Source organism: Sapajus apella, unplaced genomic scaffold (assembly GCF_009761245.1).
Source record: "Sapajus apella isolate SASKATOON/1434 unplaced genomic scaffold, GSC_monkey_1.0 scaffold67, whole genome shotgun sequence".
NCBI lineage: Eukaryota > Metazoa > Chordata > Mammalia > Primates > Cebidae > Sapajus > Sapajus apella.
In genome coordinates this window covers 9,429,864-9,453,142 of record NW_022437007.1, presented here as the reverse complement: position 1 = coordinate 9,453,142, position 23,279 = coordinate 9,429,864, and the positions used below count along the sequence as shown (strand labels likewise).

The 23,279-nt window shown below is 36.7% G+C and overlaps 1 protein-coding gene across 11 annotated transcripts in view; it reads left to right on the top strand.

The window, feature by feature from the left end:
- GUCY1A1 (guanylate cyclase 1 soluble subunit alpha 1) overlaps positions 1-23,279 on the top strand; it is a 70,149-nt gene that overhangs the window by 26,203 nt on the left and 20,667 nt on the right. For 4 of the 11 annotated variants that reach the window (XM_032248599.1, XM_032248602.1, XM_032248597.1 and 1 more), the window contains 5 exons: positions 3,368-3,734; positions 10,630-10,691; positions 14,594-14,652; positions 16,918-17,627; positions 19,730-20,215. In XM_032248599.1, coding sequence (XP_032104490.1) covers positions 3,480-3,734; positions 10,630-10,691; positions 14,594-14,652; positions 16,918-17,627; positions 19,730-20,215 — 1,572 coding nt within the window. In that variant the 5' untranslated portion in view covers positions 3,368-3,479. Of the gene's footprint in view, positions 1-932; positions 951-2,854; positions 3,735-10,629; positions 10,692-14,593; positions 14,653-16,917; positions 17,628-19,729; positions 20,216-23,279 lie in introns of those variants that run through there. The other 7 variants (XM_032248604.1, XM_032248603.1, XM_032248600.1 and 4 more) reach the window with 7 other exon arrangements.

The window sequence follows — 23,279 nt, the reverse complement described above, 5'->3', positions numbered from 1 at the left end:
ACTACCCTTTCTACAACCAGCTATGTACTGAATTCATCAACTGACCAAACCGTTTCTGAAGTTACCGCTAACGTTACCCATAAAAATCTTCACTAGTTTAGTAGAGACATATTCTGTATTCCTGGCAGGCAAAAGCAAGACAAACAGGCTTCCAAGGTATCAACACTGCGTGCATCTGCTTCAGTGTAATTCATCAGTTGAGCAGATGAAGAATGCTAATTAGTTTGTTTATACGTATGTAATTTAATGAGACTAAACACTTAACTATCTTAAAGTAAGCACAACTTGTTTCCTGTTAGCTGTTTTTGCTTTAATTAAAAAACACTGTTCGGCACATTTCCTGGAAATTATAGTACCGTGCAGTACAGGAAAAGAAATTATTTCAAGGAAAGTTGACTAGTCAATTGTATCCTGCTGCAGCTGGATTAAGTAGGAAGATAAGAATTAAAATATTGGACTTGGGTACCAACATTGAAATCCAGTGTGAATGAGAGAGATTATGTTTAATGGAAAGGTCTATTATAAATTATGTTATGGCAAACATCTAAGTCTAATACTAAAATTCTAATATATGCCAGAATAACGTATTTTAATAATAGTTCTATGCCATCCTCAGATCTAATCTCTAATCTTCCATTTCTTATTGTCTTCCTTTTGTTTTTGAGTATCCTCTTCTGCTAGTTATTGTAGTTAGATTTTGATATAACTGAAATAGTGCATTCAGTTAATATAGCTCTTTTTCCTGAAAATGAATATAAAATAATGGCACTATTATTTGTATAAATAGTTATTTAATTTTATCTAATACATTCTCCTTGATTACTTTCAAGTTGTACAGAAACGATCCCAGCCAGGCACGATGGCTCATGCCTGTAATTCCAGCACTTTGCAAAGCCGAAGCAGGAGGATTGCTTGAGCCCAGGAGTTAAGAGACCGGCCTGGGCAACATAGTGAGACCTTGTCTCTACAAATAATAATGAAAAAAAAAAAACCCACCAAACCTCCTTCCCCTCCACCAAAAGTGGATCTACATAGGCTGTTATTTTTGGAGAGGAGTGACTGGAGAAGATGAGGAAGTAACTTTGCTTCTATAGTCAAAATTACACTTTAACTAAAATGCTTTAGTTAATTTACTCAGCTAATTTTACAATCAGGGGTCAGCAAACTACCAGCTGTGTTCACAGCCTGTTTTTATATATGAGATTGTATTGGAACACATCACTGCCCATTCCTTTGTATAGCATCTCTGGCGGCTTCACGCTGCAATGGTAGGGGTGAATAGCTGCATTAAAGACCATGGAACATGCAAGCCTGGCAGTATCTATTCTCAGGCCCTTTACAGAAAAGGTTAAAGCACTTTTAAAGCTTAAAGATGATCATGGATTTAAAGCTTAAAACAGAAGAAAAGTTATTAAACAATAACAGAATTATGTTGAGATGTAGCAAAGACTAAGAAACAAATATTTATTACATTAAGTCCCAAAACAAATATGGGTTAAAAAAAAATCTAAGAAAAATCCTTAGGTTTTTAGGTCTTGTAGAATCTAAGTAACCATTCCCCTTATCTCCATTTTATCTTTGGACCACTTCAGTAGTCTATTGAGATAGACTGTTCCCATTCTGTTCTGGCAGAATAAATTTTCTACTCATAAATGCATAGGATTTTTTTTTTGTCTTTTCTTGAAGATTCATAAATTTTACATGAGCATAGATTTTGGTTATAACTTTAGGTAACAGAACCCTGGCAGCTTCTTCTGGCCTGCCAGCTTCCATAATCTTCTTCTATACCTAATATCCCATGACATCCCTCAGGGATCAGATACCGAATTTAGCTTCTTTGTTGTCTCAGTTCAGAAAATGAGTTGTTTACTGTTCTAAACTTGTTAGATGACTTATCCATGACAATTTACAGGCTGTTGCCTATACACACTGGGAAGATATTAAGGGCATTGAAGAGCGTAGAAAAGAAAAATACTAATTGAACTCCAACTCTAAAGATTCAAATATAGGGTGCTGTATCCTGGATGATTCATATACCGCCAGCCAATGAGCAGGAGAATTATGTTCTTGACTGAATTTTAATACAAACGTATAAACCATATTTTCAAGATAAATATCTAATCTTAGTTGATAAACTAAGCCTGATTATGTAGAAACTGTTCTAACTTAATAATTATGCGTTTGGAGTTACGGAAAACACATTGGCTCCATAGTCAGATGGATCTTCATTGAACCCTAGCTCTGTCATTCTCTAGCATTTCAAATGAGAGAAAATGACCTAAACTTTTGAGCCTCTCACCCACTGGGGATAGTAATACCTCTGTTACGTGGTTGCTGTCAGCATTAATTTTAAGTATAGAGTTCCCGGCACTCTGTCAGGCACATAGTACTTAGTACACATGTGGTTTACTAAATGCAGGTTCTTTTCCACTTTTTGTTTTTCTTCCCCAAGGAAACAGCTGGTGGACCCAGTTAATCAAGACAATTAGTATTGTTGATGAGCTAAATTCACAACTTGACAGTTCCAGTAACAAATAACTAATGATAAATGGGTTGTGAATTGTGAGAGAATTTACAACTACAGCATCAACAAAAACAGTACAGAGGACAATGTGCTGGAATGGCAGTTCATATGATTTCAGTGGGAAGTGGGTAGTTTTTGACTCACTGCAGTGCTGCCTAGATTTGGATCCAGGGACACCTGCAAATCCCATGGTATGCTCGTAGGGATCAGGAATTCTGATTTTTTTTTCCATTATGATGATAATATTCTTAAATTTATTGTTTAGAGTGATAAAAATTTTCTTTTGCCATAATCATCTTCATGGAACTTTTTTTCATTGAACTTTTTTCTTTTTTAATCTAAATCAATGCTTGAAAACACATACTTGGGGACCATTATACATATTATTTTCCCTTAGGTATTTTTGGAAGCCATTGGTTTTTACTGTTCTGACTTTTCAGAAAGGAAAGCGTAATGAGAATGTATTAGTACAAGCATTAATAAAACATAGATTTAGATGTGGCTTTTGTCATAAAACCATGGTGTCCCATTCTTCTGAAATCAAACTGGACAGGTTGGGTACAAAAAAAATGGAAATCAGTAGTTGATGCTAAGGACATTTGGGAAAAAGTGTATTTTATTTTACAAGTTGAAATATTAAGAGCAAGTATTTTACTAATGTAGTGAAATTCACACAAAAGATCTTTGCCAAATGTCTTGCTCATTTTATAATTGCAATTTCCAGCAGAATTTTTTTTTCGCTTGAAAATGACATGACTGTTGCTTTTTCTCACCTGTCTTTTCCTGTTTTCATCTGTGCATAAAGTCATTCCTCTTTCTGTTCTGACTTTTTGCTGCCCATAGACATCCCAGTTACCAGTGTCCTTGAATTGATAGTGACTTCTGTTTGTCAGTCTCATATAAGAACTACAGCTCATCAAGAGGAGATCGCAGCAGGGTAAGAGACACCAACACCATGTTCTGCACGAAGCTCAAGGATCTCAAGATCACAGGGGAGTGTCCTTTCTCCTTACTGGCACCAGGTCAAGTTCCTAAAGAGCCTGCAGAGGAGGCAGCAGGAAGCTCAGAGATCTGCAAAGCAACCGTGCCCATCTGTCAAGACATTCCTGAGAAGAACATACAAGAAAGTCTTCCTCAAAGAAAAACCAGTCGGAGCCGAGTCTATCTTCACACTTTGGCAGAAAGTATTTGCAAACTGATTTTCCCAGAGGTGAGTGCTTGCCCTTTAGATTTTGAAATTGTATTACTGTGAAACTGTAGAATAATGTTTTTCTAAGGAAAATTTAAACAGTTGCTTTCTCACTTTCAAGGCTACAATAAATGTAGACTGTTTCCTTGAAACACATAAAAATATTATTTTAAAGCAATTGTGCTTAATCTGAAAATGTTTATGATCTTGAATTCTTTTCAAAATAACACTGTATCCTGACAAACTTTATGATTTGGGGCAACTGGCAAATGCCTCTTTATCTCAGCTTCCTTATCCATGAAGTGGAAATAATAATGACAACCACCTTCTAGAGTTTTAATGAGTTTTAAGTAAAACCATCCATAGCTCTTGCCATACCAGAAGCTATCAGTAGTTGTTAGCTATTATTTTAAAATTAAGTTCTTCAAAGAATAACTTATTTTCTGCTGGAGTTTTGTCTCTTAATTTTAAAGAGCATCATTTGATCCCTGCCAGTTTTCAGAGTTTGCCTATACCTGTGTATTATTAGCTCTGATACTTCTTCAAATAGCCCTTCAAGCTCCATAGCATAGTGTCATGTTGAGATCCGGAGCACCTTCTGTCAATCCACCTTTAAGGAAACTTCTGGGAACAGAACATAGACCAAAACAGGTCAAATGTCTTAGGAATAGAGGGGATGTGTAGAACGCTTCTCTCCCTCTGCAGGATAAATAGAAGAGCAGTTGAAGATCTTCATGATGTCTCCCTCCCTCTGTCAGTCTTCACAGTTTTATATAGATTTGTTTAACCTATGAATTTGGCTGAACATTGACTTAATCAGACACTAGCTAACATAACACATTGATAATTTTTAATTGGCTCAATATCAACACTCTACTGAGTGCAAAACACCAAAGAAACAAGACTGGCTGATTTTCAGAACTGAAAGAAATTTCACAGATAATCTTGTTTCACTCCCAGGAAATGCTAGGGAAATTCAGTAATTTGACCAAAATTATACAACTTTCAAAGGGTAGAGCAATTAATTACTATTGTAATCAATCCAGGCTGGAATAACTGCGAAAAAAGAAACTTAAAAATTGAAGTTTGAAGAATGGATAAATTAGACTTAGCAGAAAGTTGAGGGAGTTTATTTCAGATATAATATTAACACAATAGTACTTTGGCTGATAACCTTTGAAATGGAAATACTTAATTATTCTTACCCCACTCTAGTTTCTAGACAGCCAGCATTGGCTAGAGATAACTAGCCCTCCTTAGGGAGTTGGTTTGTGGCACAGTCTGGGAAACAATCAATGCTCTCATTTCCAAGGACAGAGTGAAATGAACAGAAATGAACAGATGGTGATGATGAAGATGGTGATGATGAGGCAGGTAGATAGCTTCTATGCTTTTCCTAAATCCTGTCATTACTATGTTGGCTTCATTATTTTGTTTAATAGATTTTGAATTTCTACAATGGAAGTCATACACATATCGGACTCTTTTTTAAAAAACATTCTGGTTCACTTGATGGTGCCCCCAAAAGTTCCACAGGCTTCCTTCACCATTTTTCATTCATTTTCCATTTCAGTCTTCTGACTGAATAGCTTCAAATGACCTCTCTTTAAATTTGCTGATTCTTCAACTTGATTAAGTCTGCTGTTGAGGCTTTCCATTGAATTTTTCAGTTCAGTTATTCTATTATTGTTTCATCCCGGAATTTTGGCTTGGTTCTATATTTGTGGTTATCTCCTTGTTGATATTTGCATTTTGTTCATGTATACTTTTCTGATTTTATTTCATTGTCTATCTGTGTTTTCTTATAACTCACTGAATTTCATTATTTTGTATTTTTTGTCAGTTAACTCATTGTTCTTCATTTCTTTAGGGTCAGTTACTGTAGATTTATTTATTTATTTGGTTGTGTCATATTTCCCTGATTTTTTTCTGTTCCTTGTAGCTTTGCATTGGTGCCTGCACACTTGAATATGGAGTCACCTCTTTCGTTCTTTGCAGACTAGCTTTGACAGAAAAAGACTTTCAGCAGTTGGCTCAGCTAGAGATTTTGAGAGCTTCTCAAACATTTTCTAGGGATGTGCATGTTCCATAACTCTTTTTCCTGCTCAGGGAGGCGTTTCAGGGTGGTGTGCTTTCTCCTGATCCTGAAGAGCCATACTGGCTTCTGTAAACTTCCCTTCTCTTTTTCCTAGGAAAATGTACTGAAAGACTAGGATGCAATACCAAATCCAAGTTCTGTATGTGTGTGTGTGTGTGTGTGTGTGTGTGTGTGTGTATAAAATTTAGTAGTTTGTTGTTTGTTCATTAGTTTATAAGAATAATCTTTAAGATTTTACTACAGTGTCATGTAACAAAGAGGGCAAGACTATAGGAGATGGAAGAGGTATGTTTGGCATTAGTGACAAAAACTCCTCTCCAACTGAGACATTATCCTTATCTAGTAAATGTTCCAGTGTTGAATACATTTGAGTTGTGTAGTAATCAGTCTAGATGACTTCAAACATCTAGTTATCTTTGAAAATACCTGTTATGTGGTTTTTTCCTGATTATTTGTTGTTTATAGATTTAATGCTTAGTCTACTATTTAGTTTCAGTTGTATTAATAATCCAAAGTAAGATACTTAAGATCGCATTTGACATCACAATTTTTGTTTTAGATAATCAGAATTAACTTCCTGATTATATTTTTATTAGTGAACAGGCAAGTATAAAAATGTATTTTCCTTAGCAAATGTAACAAGTGAGAGGTCATTCCTGAGTAATGAAATACTAGAGCTTTAAAAAGTCTTCTTGATCATGTAATGCAAACTTTTCATTTATATTTTAAGAAATGGAGGCACATAAATTTAGATCTCTTGCTTAAAGCAAAAGGTAACTGGAGAAATGGAAAACTCTCTGCATTTTATTCATAATCAATTGCTCTTCCTAATATAACATAATATAATACAATGTAATATAATATAATAAATATAATATAATATTGTTTGATCTTTTTTCATGGATGTTGTTTCCCAGTAATTCTGTAAGCTCCTTCAGGCTTACAGAATTATTGTAAGGATCTTGAAGACATTGTAATCAATGTCTTGAGGAAGTTTTTAATGGGTCCACAGTCATAGCAAATCAAAAATCACTTACTGAATTGGGTCAATTGAATTGGATATGCTTACATAAATGATAAGACCCCAAATCAAGTACTTAGTAACAGTATCAGGATTTGAAGAGAATCATGAGATCTATAGGTGTGTTCTAGAGTATTAGGTTGCAAGAAGAAAAAAAGAAACAGTACTACAATTTATCTTGTGAATTAAAATATCCTTGGTCTAGAAAAACAGTAAACACTGTAAAAAAGCTAAAAAGCCAATGAAAATAGTGACTTATCCATAAATCACAGCAATGAAATTTCATTAATTAAAATTCACATTGTTGACAGCAATGTTGCATCAAATAGCAGTTATTCCTGAAGTATTCATATATGGTATATTTGTGGCAAAAGTAGATGTTTTAACAATTTAGTCTATTGTTTAGGAAGCCAAAAGATAGTTATTTAGTCAAGAGAAACAAACTTGAAAGCAATACAAACTATTTGCTTTGAGGGACAAGTGTCCCCTCCGTGAATCAGAAAGTCCACAATCTACAACACTTCAGGATCTAGTGATTATACAAATAAGAGGACCTGTTTCTCCAAAATGAAGGCTTTCCCAAATAGTAGGGCATTTTAATGATAGACAAGTAAAAGATCTACAAAACACTGCTACACAAAATTCAAATATATTGAGGTATAAGAAATTAATTTAGAAGGAAATACTGGATTTAGTTCTAAAATCTGAAACCAAAAATTAATATGTAGAATGGTTGGGGTATGGAGGAGTCCTGAAATGGTTGGCTTTGTGTTATGAGTTCCTCAGGTTGGCCGTGTGTGACAGACCTCACTTATGGATGAGCCTTATTTATGATTTTATTGTGGACTCACATCATCTCAGGGTCAGGATATATCACAGGAAATGCAGCACCAATGTAGAAAACTCGATGCACCGGCAGCCTTTACCAAGAAATATTCTGCCTGGAAAACATGTGAGTTCTGTTCCTTAGGGGCTTTGTTTTGAATTTACAAAAATGTTCTAGAGGAGCGATGGTATACGATGAACGTAGATTCCCATAAAAGCCCATTCACTCATATTATCATTCAAGCATGCTACCAATGCTTTGCTCAGACTTTGTTCCTTTTTTCCTTTAGGAAAATAAGTTTTGATTCAAAATGGAAAGCCAAAAATACATTTGCTCCACCAACCCTAGCAATTGGAAGGGGACTATTTCTCCTCCCCTCTTACAATTATAGTGTATATGTTAGAAGGAAAGGACCAGAAAAAAAGACATTTCTGATGGCAGTAGGAAGGAAATGAAAGACAAATAAGGATGCTGACTAAAAGAGTAAAAGAGTATACCCAATGGCTTAATCAGGGATGTAAAGAAGAGTAGAATATCTCCAGTGGCATTGAAGAGGAAGGAGAAAACATTCTTCAGTGGCAGAATTGGTTGAGTTTTCTTTCTTCGTGGTCCATAAAAAGTTCCTGGTTAGGGCAAGCATGGTGGTTCATACCTGTAGTCCCAGCTACTTGGGAGGCTGAGGCAAGAGGATCACTTGAGCTCAGGAGTTCTTGGCTACAGTGAACTGTCATCACCACTGCACTCCAGCCTGGATAACAGAGCAAAACTCTATATCCAAAAAAAAAAAAAAAGTTCCTGGTCCAGAAGCAATTAATATATATAAACAAATATAATAGAAATAGTTTATGTTGGAAACAACCTAAATTAATATATATAAACAAATATAGTTGAAATAGTTTATGTTGGAAACAACCTAAATTTGTTTGTAAATAAGGTAAGAGAGTAACACCTCTGTATTTGGCTTTTTTACTTCACAGATAAGTTTTATAGATTAAGCCTTCAAGACTTTGAGTGGCTCGCAGGTGAACATCATTCATTCATTCATTCATTCAGTAAATATGTATTGAACATCTCCTAGGAGTAGGTACTATTGTAGGTTCTGGACATAGAGGGGTAAACAAAACAGACATTCTCTGCCCCTTTGGAGCTTCTACTGTAATGGAAGAGACAGATTGTGGAAAATTTACAAAGTTGGGGAGGAAATGAAAGAAGACTGAGAGCTCAAGCACAAAGGCAGCAACCTTATTTTATTGAAGATTTCTTTTTTCATATGAATATATTTTGCAGGAAGAAGGAAATCACAGCCACCCATGCTTTCATGGATCTGTATCCACATTAATACTGTGTTACTGGAGTCGTTTTCTAGTGCACCAAGTAGATGGTTCTTGAGAAGTTTAAACACTTCAAGCACCCTGACTGATTTACTTCATGTACAGCGTGACTAATTTAATGTTACCTTCCTTTTTCCTTGATGAGAAAGATGTCTAGGAAATATGCCCATAGTTTCTTTCTCCAACGTATTTCTCAACTGCCCTTTGCCTTTACACAGCCCACCAGGACCTGCTCCCAATCTGCCCGTGGGTGCGTCTTCCACCAGCTTTTCTTTCATTCTGTGGCATATGTTATCCCTTCTCTATATATCTGTACAGTCTGAAAAGTTGTTCCACATTGTAAATATAATTCTCTTCCTCTTTCATTTCTTTTTAGCAATTGTATTTTCTTTCAACACATTTTTAAATTTTCTTTCTAAACTTTGTATATGCATATTTAAAATGAAAAGCCCTTTTCCTGACTCATTTCATTAAAACAGAACCTTTCTCTATTTTGGTTTACTCCAGTACCTCACTTGACTAGTGGAAACTCTACAGGAGATATAAATAGGCCTTAAGGAAAAAGGAATTTCTCAACTTGGAACAGAAAAAAATTTCACTTTCCTCTGGGCAAACTGTAGAAAGAATCAATGGTTCTATATATATAATATATGGTTATATATAGAGACATATATATATATATAGAGAGAGAGATACACACACATAGATACATGTGATTTTTACATGGAGTGTAAAAAAATGGAAAACGCAGCTTATCAATGCTCTACTTTCCACTTATTAGAGACAATCAGCTGCTAAGAGACATTAATAGCTACTAAAATACTATTTATTTATTTAATAATAAATAAATAAATTTACTAATAGGTAGTATTTATTAAATATAAAAGCTTACATGCAAATGTCTTGCAAAATAGGAAAACTTATGAAATTCTCAGAAATCAATAAAGGAAAATAAAACCATAAGGGTTTGATGAGAATTATTGATTCAAAGAAAGGAAATCAGTATAAGCTATGGTAAACTCAAGGCTTATTTCAAATAAATGATCAACTATCTTTGGCAACAGATTAGATTTAAGAGATTAAATAAAAGGAGGAGACGGAGATAACTCCAGAGTTTGCTAAACAAGAAGATGATATGAATGTATAGTTAAGGGCAGAGAGTCACTGGGGCAGCTGAGTGTGGAGTTTGTGAAAGGAACAGAAATTTGTTTGGCTTTGTCCATGCTGAGACGGATGTGTTGGCCGCCCATCCAGAGGGCTTTTCTGACCTACAGGAAGTGATGCCCATGGAATCCTTATTACAGAAGACCTAACACTGCCAAACTGAAGTCTTCTGTTTGGATACACACTCAACTCAGCTATTCTGCGGCTGTCAGTGAGACCACCACCAAAGGCTAAACTGTGGACAGCAACACATATCCAATCTCAGATTAGCCTCAGCTCATTGTTTTTTCCCCAGTTTGAAAACACATAGAAAAATCGGTTCCAGTTTTCAAGGTGAAAATTCACAACATTTGTCGTTCAAGCAGTTTTATAATGCTTTTCCTTCTCTAAAATCTTGAGGATGCATTTTTAAATATATATTTTCAAACAAATTATTATTTAAGGGAATGTTTAAAACATTTCTTTTGAACTTTCAGTTTGAACGGCTGAACCTTGCACTTCAGAGAACATTGGCAAAGCACAAAATTAAAGAAAGCAGGTAAGTCAAATCACTTTAGTTGTTGTGAACCTCTTGTTCCAGTGACTGCTACTAATGGCCAGCACTCACTGAATGTGTCAAATGTCAGAAACTGGACAGAGCTCTTTAGCTGATACTAATCTGAAAGTGAGTGCATCTGTTTTTCACATTTTATAAGTGATGAAACTCAGGTTTATATGAAATGTTTAGAATTGTTTAGCTGTTTAAGGAAAAGACGGAGCTGGAGTTCAAGCCTGGGTTTTTCAGAGCCCATTATTTTAAGCATGTGGTAACAGACTGCTGCTTCAACAAGCTCCCACAAGGCCTATTCTTCGATACTAATGGGTAACTTCTAAAATATTTAACAACAGATAAGTCATGGATCCCAAACTATCAGAATAGACTTCTTACCTGAAGGATGCTGCCAAAGTTTTGAGCAGGGTCCCAGCAGGTATCCCTGCCCCAACACACACCTCAACAACATGTTAACCCTTTAGTATCTGCATCAGGAGGAGGTAGAAGGATCAAGGGCTTAAGAGGAGGGGGACTCGGGGTTCTGTGGATAGCAGGTGTTTATTCATCCTTAGGGAAGTGTTTCAGTATTCTCAAAACTAGTTTGGTTACATGAGTGAACATCAGTTTTGTTTATACCTTTTTTACTGTATTCTGACATTTTCCTTTAAAGGGTTACTTTTTTTTTCTTTTAAGAAACAGGATCTCGCTCTGTCATCCAGGTTGGAATGCAGTGGTGTGATCATAGTTCCAGCACACTGCTGCCTGGAACTCAGGGGCTCAAGCCATCCATCTGCTTTGGCCTCCCAAAAAGCTGAGATTACAGGCATGGGCCTAAAGTTACTTTTTTTGTTGTTGTTGTTGTTTTGTTTTTTTTGAGATGGAGTCTTGCTCTGTCACCCAGGCTGGAGTGCAGTAGTGCAATCTTGACTCACTGCAACCTCCGCCTTCCTGAAAAATGGCTGAAGCCATTTTTCCACGTCAACCTCTCGAATAGCTGGGACTACAGGCACATGCCGCCATGCCCAGCTAATTTTTTTTTTTTTTTTTTTTTTTTGTAGAGACAGGATTTTTCCATGTTGCTCAAGCTGATCTTAAACTCATGAACTCAAGCTTTCACCAGCTTTGGCCTCCCAAACTGCTAGGATTACAGGCATATCCCACCGTGCCTGACCTCTAAAGTTACATTTTAAAAATCTAATTTATTTACTGAATTATACAATTTGGCACATTTACTGCTGACAAAAAATGTAATAGAGGCTGGGCATAGTGGCTCACGCCTATAATCCCAGTACTTTGGGAGGCCAAGGTGGGTGGATCACCTGTGGTCATGAGCTCGAGAGCAGCCTGGCCAATATGGTGAAACTCCATCTCTACTAAAAGCACAAAAATTAGCCAGATATGGTGGCAGGCGCCTGTAATCCCAGCTACTCAGGAGACTGAGTCAGGAGAATCACCTGAACCCAGGAGGCAGAGGTTGTAGTGAGCTGAGATCACGCCACTGCACTCCAACCTGGGAGACAGAGTAAAACTCTGTCTCAAAAAAAAAAAAGTAATAGGCCCCATTTTCAATTCCCTGATATTTTAAGGATTATTTATTTATAAATAAGAGAGTAAATGCTGGTGTTCAAATTTGTAGAACTTAACTTTGAAGTTTTACACACCAGTACTGTTGTCAGGAATGTTTTTTCAATTAATTCATCTGTCTCCTACTCCTGAGTGATCATGCTGTGGATTATATGTGCTTCAGTTTCCTTGCTCACTAACTGGTCCCAGACTACAGGCAGCAGGACCAAGCCAAGAAGGGGTCATGGACAGGCCCGGAAGGAGAGAGCGTGAATCTATGTGTCTGACAGAAGCTTTGTTTACTTACACGAGTAATATGAAAAGCATTCCAGAACGCCTCTGACCTTAATTCCCAGTCAAGCTGATAAGACAGCCTCAAGTCTCCCCCTGTGCTACTGTGTCTGTCTGCTTAAGTCCTTGGCAGCCAGTTTACTCAAAATTTATTCTCAGGGCTTTGTGTTCTGAATTGTTCCTGCAGCTTCTTGTAATACTAAGTTATGATGTGTTTCCAGCAGTATATCTCTCAATATGATCTCAAAACTTAAGCAAACAATAATTACTTTTTGGAAATTTTGAAATTTTTTTGCCACTTCCCTGATTTCCCAAAAAAAAAAGGAAATCTGATTATACTTTTAAATTGTCTTCATGAGAACTATTCAGTTTTTGAAGCAAGATTTTGCTCATAAGCCTACCTGCTGATATGTTAAATGGCTCCTCTGTGCGTTTTTTAGTTTTGGGGTATCCTCTGGTTTATGCTTGTTACTTCACTTTCTTGTTGGCAAGTTGCGGCCAATTTTACTGCTGTCAGTTTGCCAGCTGCTGGACACACCTTAACCCCTTTTTGTGCTGCTTATTCTCTTAAATGAATTGAGAAACAAAAATCCAGTAAATCAACCAATAAACTGCCCTTGAATGAAGGACTAGAGCCGCCCCCTTCATCTTTGTTTTCAGTGAATGAGTTTTAGTACAGCTATGATATCTCTCAGGATTGGTTGCCCACAGAGTTCTTGCCTAGTTTCTTTTTCTGGGATCTTTTGATTACATCATTATGTGTATGAACTCATGCTGGTGTGTGTGTGTGTGTGTGGTGTGTGTGTGTGTGTGTGATTTGTTTGAAGTACACATGTGTTTGCTGGTGCATGTGCAATTCTTACACCCACTTGTATTTTTTGGAGATGAGAGTAGGAATCGTAGTTTGAATTGCACTATGTGCTATTTGGACTAACTAAGCTTCGCTCACGTGGCAAATTTTGTCATATCACTCATCACTATCAGAAATCATCACTAACAATTAGGCAAGTTGTGAATCCACAAGTTGTGCAGTTAAAACTGCAAAAACCTCTTATCAGTGAAAAAGTATGCTATTATATTCTCAATTTCTATTCTGTAAAAACAAGTGCAGTAATTGAATGAAGAATAGGTTTCTTTCATTACTAATTTTTATACAAAATCAAGGATAAAAGTTTAATATAATGATATCTGAGAGATAAATAGAGCCTTAGACTAAGAAGGAAAAGTTTCTATGTATTTGCTTTAGGAAGATACATAATATTACTTAAAAGTGAAATCTATCTGTACGTAGGTTTTTCTTGGTTATCAGAATTACCATCCTCTTCTTGGCCACTTCACATTTGAGGGTGCTAGCCAGGGAAGGTTCTCTTTAGTACGGAGTCTCCTTGACTTACAATGGGGTTATGACCAGATAAACCTGTTATAATTTGAAAACACCCTGAGTTGAAATGCACTTAACATGCTTAACCTACTGAATAGCTTAGCCTTGCCTACCTTACACGTGCTCAGCAAATAAAGTAGCCTACATTTGGACAAAATCATCTGTCCACACAGTGCTCTGGAGAGTACTGGTTGTCTACCCTCACGATTTCATGGCCACATAAGAGCTGTGGCACATTGCCACTGTCCAGCATCACACGAGAGCATTGTACTCCATACCTGTAGCATGGAAGCAAAATCAAAATGCAAACTTTGAAGTACAGTTTCTACTGAATACTTACAGCTTTTGCACCTAGATAAGGTAAAAAATAAAAATTTAAAATAAAAAAAGTCCTAGGTCTGAGACTGTCTGTGTTTATTCTATGTAAAGTTCACTTAAAAGGTAAAGATTCCATATGAAGAATAACAAAACATTCTATGTCATGTATATTTTGGGGTTTCCCAACATTCTTCTGGATGGTACAAGTCATTGCTCCTTTCCCGTAAACTTGACAGTTAAGATTTGCTTCTACAGAAAAGGTAAACTATTTTCTATCATTATTTCTGTATATTACAATCTGAACTTTTAGCATGTGTTTATGAGTTTATAACTTAAAATATTGAAATATTTCTAGGAAATATTTGGAAAGAGAAGACTTTGAAAAAATAATTGCAGAACAAGCAGTTGCAGCAGGTAATAATAGCATTGTTTATGTAATTAGAAGGTAGACCATATACCTGTAAAACACTTTCTCCAAAACTATTCATATTTATTTGTTGGTGACTCTCAGTATGAAGCGTTAAATATTATGTATTCTGTGAATGTGAAGAGTGACTTTTCTTCATACTGCATGTTTTTGGCTTACCTAAGGCATTTTCTCTGTTTATGTTTACTTGCTGAGAAGTAGATAAGGCTGGATGGGAAGCGGGCTCACAGACGTTCACAGGCTTTGATCTTAAACCTAACTAAGTGTTCCTCATTTATGCATGAAAAGTTCTAGTCAGCAAAATAATAAAGAATACTTTTAAAAATTAGGAGCAATAATGGGAAAAATGGTAACAGTGTTCTCACATTAATAATTAGTTAGAGAGAAAAAATTGAAGTGTGACTTTGTCTTACTGTCCTTTCCAAAGTTTTAGTACATGAACCAAGAGGTCGCATTTTTCTACAAGTATAAGATATTGATGATGCTAATAATAACAATGGCCAACATGTATTGAGGCCCTTCTGGGAGCAAGGCCCTATTCTGAACATAAGCCCCACACATTACAACAGTGCTGTGAAGGGGACAGTATTCTGTATCCCACATTACAGATAAAAAAAAATGTGATACTCAGAGTGTAAAGAATAAAGGCGATTATAGACAGGGGAGATCATACAAAGCACCCTTGACATAACTAAGTCCATCTTTAAAAAAGACTCTGTTTTGTATTTCGTAGGGCATTTTGCCAATAAAAATAACATGTTTTATTTAATAAATTTTAAAAAATAAAAACTATATATAACCAGATAAAAATACAAACATACTTTTCCACTATCAGTTCTCACCACAGGACTCTGTAACTATAAAAAATTAAACCTTCAACAACTCAAGACGGCCATCCTAACTGACACCTTCTTACAGTCACTGGTGATAAAAACTTGATGTCTGCCACCTTGAAGAGTCTTCCTTATAAGACCAACAGATGGCCCAGCCCAAACCAAGGCTCCTTTTGTCTTCTTCATCGTATCAACCCTAGTTTGTTAATTCTTTCTCCTATCTCTTTTTCCTTTTGATGATAAATGTTACTTTGTTCTAAAATATTTAATCTACAACATTTCTATTTTCTATATTAATTAAGCATACTATTATGTATAGTTTACAATATTTACTGACTTGTGGAGTGACCTGAGCCTGTGTGCCTGTAGCTCTGAGAAGCGAGTAAACAACAGGTACTACAAAAATTGCCTCTTGGCAAGATGCAGTGGTTCACGCCTGTAATGCCATCACTTTAGGAGGCTGAGGAGGGCAGATCACCTGAAGTCAGGAGTTCGAGACCAGCCTGGCCAACATGAGGAAAACTCGTCTCTACTAAGAATGTATATATATATATATATATATATATATATAAAAGATAGCTGGGCATGGTCGTGTGCACCTGTAGTCCCAGTTACTCTGGAGGCTGAGACATTAGAATTGCCTCTGGGTGGCAGAGGTTGCAGTGAGCCGAGATTGCACCACTGCACTCCAGCCTGGGCAGCACAGCAAGACTTTGTCTCAAAAAAAAAATTGCCTCCTTAAAAACTTCATGTAACTCATAGTTTTTATAATAAAAAATAATACCAATAAAAGCCTAACATTGTAAAAAGACACAGACATGCATAGGCTTGATTATTTCTAACCTTATGCTACTCGTGAAGATGCTATAGAAAGTAAATTATATATTCCAAGCAGATATTCATTCAGCTAACACTAAACAACAAGAATTCTATTTTACTCTGGAAAAAAAATGCTTTATAATCATTTCTAGACAAAATTGAGTTTCATAACCAGTAATTTTAAATTAACTCCAGCATCTGACCCTTTTGCTGCTGGAAACCCTTAGAAGGGAAGAACCTCTTCATGTGGATGGATTGCTTTTGTTGTTAACAGAAAATTGGAGGGCTTTTGCTAAAATGTACTTAATACTAGAATCCAAATTGTTCTTTCATAGTTAGATTTCAGGGAGATAATAAGTTGTGTATTATAGTCAACCAGTCATTCTTTTTTAATTTGGGATTTTTCTTCAGTTACTAGAATGTTAGAAGCTAACTTAGGTAGATAATTTGGATATAGGGGTTTCATTTTGGTTGGAAATGTTATTATCAGACATAAGAAAAGCTAAATCAGTAAGTAACACAATTGAAAATCGGAATAACAGCACAGCTCTACCAAGGTGGCATATTTGATATGGCAGAACATGTATTATGTGATTGCAGGAGTTCCAGTGGAGATCATCAAAGAATCTCTCGGTGAAGAGCTTTTTAAAATATGTTACGAGGAAGATGAAAACATCCTAGGAGTGGTTGGAGGCACTCTGAAAGATTTTTTAAACAGCTTTAGTACCCTTCTGAAACAGAGCAGCCATTGCCAAGAAGCAGGAAAAAGGGGCAGGCTTGAGGATGCCTCCATTCTGTGCCTGGATAAGGAGGACGATTTTCTGCATGTTTACTACTTCTTCCCTAAGAGAACCACATCCCTGATTCTTCCCGGCGTCATTAAGGCAGCTGCTCACGTATTATATGAAACTGAAGTAGAAGTGTCATTAATGCCTCCCTGCTTCCATAACGATTGCAGCGAGTTTGTGAATCAGCCCTATTTGTTGTACTACGTTCATGTGAAAAGCACCAAACCATCCCTGTCCCCCAGCAAACCCCAGTCCTCGCTGGTGATTCCCACATCACTCTTCTGCAAGACATTTCCATTCCATTTCATGTTTGACAAAGATATGACAATTCTGCAATTTGGCAATGGCATTAGAAGGCTGATGAATAGGAGAGACTTTCAAGGAAAGCCTAATTTTGAAGAATACTTTGAAATTCTGACTCCAAAAATCAACCAGACGTTTAGTGGGATCATGACTATGTTGAATATGCAGTTTGTTGTACGAGTGAGGAGATGGGACAACTTTGTGAAGAAACCTTCAAGGGTAAGGAAAATTAATATTATCTTGAATATGAAAGTTATTTTACATTTAACAGCAAGAAACAAAAGTAAAAATATGCGCATTACTTCAAATTTTTGGTAAAACATGTTTGAAACAACTGTAAAAGAATTGTAACACTAATAAACTTAAAACAGAATTCTTTCTGCATTTGCTTGCTTACTCGATTCATTACTCCAAAAGTATTTATTAAATGTAGTCTGCCTTTTAATATCTTTATGGAGAGTTTTATAATGAAATTTGATAAATGTTTATATAAAATATATTTTCAAGTATCAAATACATGACTTAGGTTGAATAACAAGAGACATTATTTTATAACAAACAAGTCTACTTGTTTCTTGTAGGAGGCAACTAAATGGATTTTTAATCAACATTTATTAGCTAGGAAAAAACCAAATAATTTATTTGATTGTTACCGAATGTAGAGGTTAAAACATATTCTGTCATCTCATGGTAGAGAACTTTGGTAATTATTTAGTCTCAGGAAAGAAAGTTTGCTAACTCATAGTTGATCATACAAGCAAAGCTGGGAGAGAGGCTTCACACATGTATACAACTCCAGCAGAAGCACTGTTTGTTCCCCAGAATGAAAACAGATCTACTGTTTTTCTGTCATAAAATAATGAATCAATAATGAATCATTTAAAAATGAGTAATATTGAAAGATATTTATTGTAGCAAAAAAACGAAAAACGAATTATATACATTTTTGTTTAAAACAAAAAATACTATTGTAGCAAAAAATAAAAAACTAATTATATACACTTTTGTTTAAAACCAAAAATACTATTTTACAACTTCTTTTATCAAGAAACAATATATTTTGTGCATCTTCCCATGCCATTAGATATAGGTCTATTCAGCTTTCTTGGAGTCTTAGTGGTATCCCATTATATGGTTGTGCACTACTTTATTTTATTTATTTATTTATTTAGAGACAAGAGTCTTGCTCTGTCACCCAGGCTGGAGTGCAGTGGTGTGATCTCAGCTCACTACAACCTCCACCTCCAGGGTTCAAGCAATTCTCCCTGCCTGAGCCTCCCGAGTAGCTGGGATTATAGGCATGCGCCACCACACCAGGCTAATTTTTGTATTTTTTAGTAGAGACAGGGTTTTGCCACAGTGGCCAGACTGGTCTTGAACTCCTGACCTCAGGTGATCCGCCCACCTCGGCTTCCCAGGCTCTACTTTATTTAACTAGTTCCCTATGGAAGGGTATCTAAGTTGCTTTTGGCTTTTTGCTGCAATAACATACATGCACATCTTTGTCCACACGTGTGCAAGTAAACCTTCTTGTGGTCCAGTATGACCACTTGAAGCCCCATCTCTCTCACATCCCCTGGGTGCAGTCCTTTCTACTGGGTGGTTTGTTCTTTTAATTGTGTAGCAGAAGGCAGGGTTCCTTAGGTTCTGAAGGCACAGTTGAAATGGGGAAGTGGCCTCTCCTAAAACATTCAGATAACTCAATCTGAAGTCTTTGGAAAAATGATGACTTCCAAAAGGTAGTTCTGGAGAGCTACTCATGACAGAAAAAAATATTAGGATGAAAACCGTACCTTTGGAGGCCTTTGAACTTGCATACCTGCCAGATGGAGCAAGTACTAAAGGGAGAAGTGAAGAGAAGAGAAACATGCTGAAAGAGGAGGAAACCAAAAAAATAGAGCAAAGAAAAAAGTAAAAGGGAGGGAGGGAAGAAGCAAGAGAGGAAGGAAGGGTCCGTTTTCATGAGGACTATATTATACAAAAAAATAGAACTTCAGATTAACCAAGTGAGACCACTAACAAAAATTTACTAGCAAAAGTATCAGCATGCTGCTTAGTGAGAAAGCAAAAGCATTTTGCATTGTTCATTGCAAATCTTGATTTCTCTGTACACTCCAATATGCTCTTCAAACGTCTGCATGCATTTTAGAACTCATAGCAAATTGGAAATATAAGAAAGCAAATTGTTCCTTTTCAGTAGGTTGAAAAAAAAAAGAGTTTAAACACAAAGGGATTTTCACTGTATCTACTTCCCCTTCTTTTGTCTCAGAAAGGCGCTGGAAACTTGAATAAACCACAGTTGGTTCTCCTTTCCTTCGTAGGTTATGGACCTGAAAGGCCAAATGATATACATTGTTGAATCCAGTGCAATCTTGTTTTTGGGGTCACCCTGTGTGGACAGATTAGAAGATTTTACAGGACGAGGGCTCTACCTCTCGGACATCCCAATTCACAATGCACTGAGGGATGTGGTCTTGATCGGGGAGCAAGCTCGAGCTCAAGATGGCCTGAAGAAGAGGCTGGGGAAGCTGAAGGCCACCCTTGAGCAAGCCCACCAAGCCCTGGAAGAGGAGAAGAAAAAGACAGTAGATCTTTTGTGCTCCATATTTCCCTGTGAGGTTGCTCAGCAGCTATGGCAAGGGCAAGTTGTGCAAGCCAAGAAGTTCAGTAATGTCACCATGCTCTTCTCAGACATCGTTGGGTTCACTGCCATCTGCTCCCAGTGCTCACCACTGCAGGTCATCACCATGCTCAACGCACTCTACACTCGCTTTGACCAGCAGTGTGGAGAGCTGGACGTCTACAAGGTAAGGGCGAAGCAGGGAAATGATCATTTCACTGGCAAACTCTCTGAGGAACAAGTACTGTGCCTAGGACTTGAATTCTAATGCAATGGAAAGGCCACCTCTGTAGGGTCTTGCAGGCCCAGTCCCAGGAGCAGGTACGGTGCCTTCACTATGTGGGTGTTTTCCAGCCAGAAACAGCTCCGGATCTGCCCAGAAACAGGGATAATTGTTCCGTGAAAGGACTGGCACACTGTCTTCTCAAAGAATGAGCAAAGAATGGAGAGAAGATAGCGTGCTCAAGGAATGGAGGATGGGGTGTAGGACGTGTGAATAGGAGAAGTTTAATAGTCAGTGAGCCTGCCACTTCACTGCGGAAACCGAGTTGAATTATTAAGCATGAGATAATTCAAAGTATGGCTTATCCCAGGAAATATTATCCTTTGTATCTGTAAAAGTAAAGACACATGAGGATTATAAAAATTGCCTTTAAATAGATTACTTCAGTACAGAGTTAATACGATACTTTTCATGGCCAGTTAACAGAAATCAAAATCACCTACTTAAAGCATTTTTGCAGCTTGGCCAAGGGTGGAGACAGTTGAAAAAGAAAGACCTGTCTTCAAATCTCCTTCTCCGCCTTCCTTGCTTGTAAACTGAGAAAGTTAAAAAACCTTTTCCATCACCTCTAAGACAGAGAAAATAATGTTCATTCACAGAGTTTATACACATGAATAACACATATTATGTCCCATAATCTTCATGAACAGGATTGTTATAAAGCTTATGTTAGATAATATGTGATATTCCTCAGCCATACAGGATGAGCCAGGCATCATTGCAGGCTCTGGCAATATAGCAGTGGCGATCCCTGATACCTATTTTTTTTTTAACATAACTACTATTAGACTATTAGTAAGAGAGCTAATGAAGAGATTTCAAGTTCTGCCTGCTTCTTTAAAATGAAAACAGTTTTTACTGATTTAAATGACTTTGCTTTCTTTTAGATATTGGGACTAAGAATAAAGCCTACTTCTCATTTGCGTGGCTTGAATCATCCATCTTCTTAGCTTGCCACATAAGAATCTGGGATTTCAGAGCTGAACCCAACAGGAAATAAATAAATTATTGAGGAAGAAACAAATATTATTGGTGATAATACATAAGCTCTTGTCCTGTTTTGTTCTAGATGTTAGAAGTAAAACCTGATTTTTTAAAATTCCTAACAGGAAATTTCAAACAGAGCCATGATTCCCTTGGGAAAAAAGGAGGTCCGTGTATAATTACAGATAAAATAATTGGCTTCAGTTAGGTTAAGTTTCCTGGCCTCTTGTGGAATTTACTGTATTTATTTGTAGACGTTTTCTATCTTGAGACTGTCTCCTCCCTCAGAATTGTGAGAAGGAAGTCTTTCTTCCTTGCAAGCTGCTGTAATTGCTCACAGAAGAAGTAGTCCTTTCCTACTTTTTGTTTTTTTTATTAAGAATATAGGGTATAATTTTTAAATATCCTAACAAGCATATTGAAACTATGCTCCTCATTAAGGACAACAGGCACAGAGTTCCCTGATGAATCTAACTAGAGCTGTAGCTATATAGTAAATTGCCTTCCATTTCAGTCCTCATTTCTACTTTCTCTTCACTGCTGATATTGCTTGAGATTACTTGGACATAGCTGAAAATAAATACGGAAGGGTTTCAGATATACAAAATGTATAATCATAGTGCCAATGGCTTCGAAAGAATGGTCAGCCTTATCTATTCCAGGACTTGATTATACTTTATTTAGTTTTATTATATTTTTTATTTATTGGGGCATTATTTTAATTTTAGGGCTTTATTTAATTTTATTAAATAATATAGAAATAATATATGTAAATATATAATGTATAAATAATTATATAGTGCTAAATTAAAATAGGGGTTTTTTAAATTTTATTTTCTCTCTGTCTTCCCGGGTTATTTATTTTTTTTTTTTTGGCCACTTTTTTATTTCTCTCTGTGTTCATTTACCCACTGTTTCAACGAATATGTGCTGGATATCCAGAATCTGCCAGCATGGGTGGGCAATGGCTTGAGAGCTAGAGGGTACAATCCCTGTGAGAAGAGTTCACCTACGGAGAGGGAGAGGAGGGCAGAAAGGACAAATGCCAGTTTCATATGACAGGATGAAGGGACACAGTATGTGCAAGGGGCTGCAAGAGCAGATGCAGCAGGCCCCTAACATCAGATAGGGGTAGGGGTAGGACTTCTTCTAATTAGTGTATTTATTGAGCACCCGTGATGGCCATCATAATGAGCACTTCTTATGTACTCATTGCTGAAAAAAAGCTTATGGGTGGCATTGCTGTTTGGTTCATTCATTACTGAGCACAGGTAATATGGAGTGAATAAACCAGACAGAGGGCTTACATATGATTGGGGGGAAAGAAAGACAATAAACAAATGAGTAAGTTCACCGTATCTCAGTTAGTATAATAATGTGGAAGAAAAATAGAGCAGGTTAAGGGGAAGAAGAAGGGCAGTGGATAAAGAGCGATTGCTGTTTCTTAGAAGGTGATAGCAATCGGCTTTTCTAATAAAAGGAGATTTTAGCAGGGACGGAAGAAAAGGAGGGACAACCAAGTGGTCATCTGCGACGAGATTGCGCCAGAAGAAAGGAATAGCAAGTGGGAGCATGTTTGATATGTTTAAGGGATGGTGGAAGGCACACTGGGACCAAGTGAGCAATATGGAGAAGAAGAAGATAAAGTCAGAGATTAAGAGAAAGGTCAAGAAGAAATTTGGAACCATAATAAGGGGAATTTCTGAAGGTTTGCACCTCCTTTCTTTTTTCATTTTTCACACTCATCCTTTCACAATTGAGGCTTTCAGTAAGGACTATAGGGTGTTATAGTTACAATAAGTATGTGGAGGAGACGAAAAATGCAGCTCTTAGAATTACGGAGTTTGTAGACTTCAATTAACTATTTACTTTCTGCAGCCAGTGTCACAGACAGGTAAAAATTGCCCGTAACATCAATAGTGATGATGATGATGATAAGGTTAATACTTCGATTTTAGATAATAGCTTGATATCCAGTGGTCTT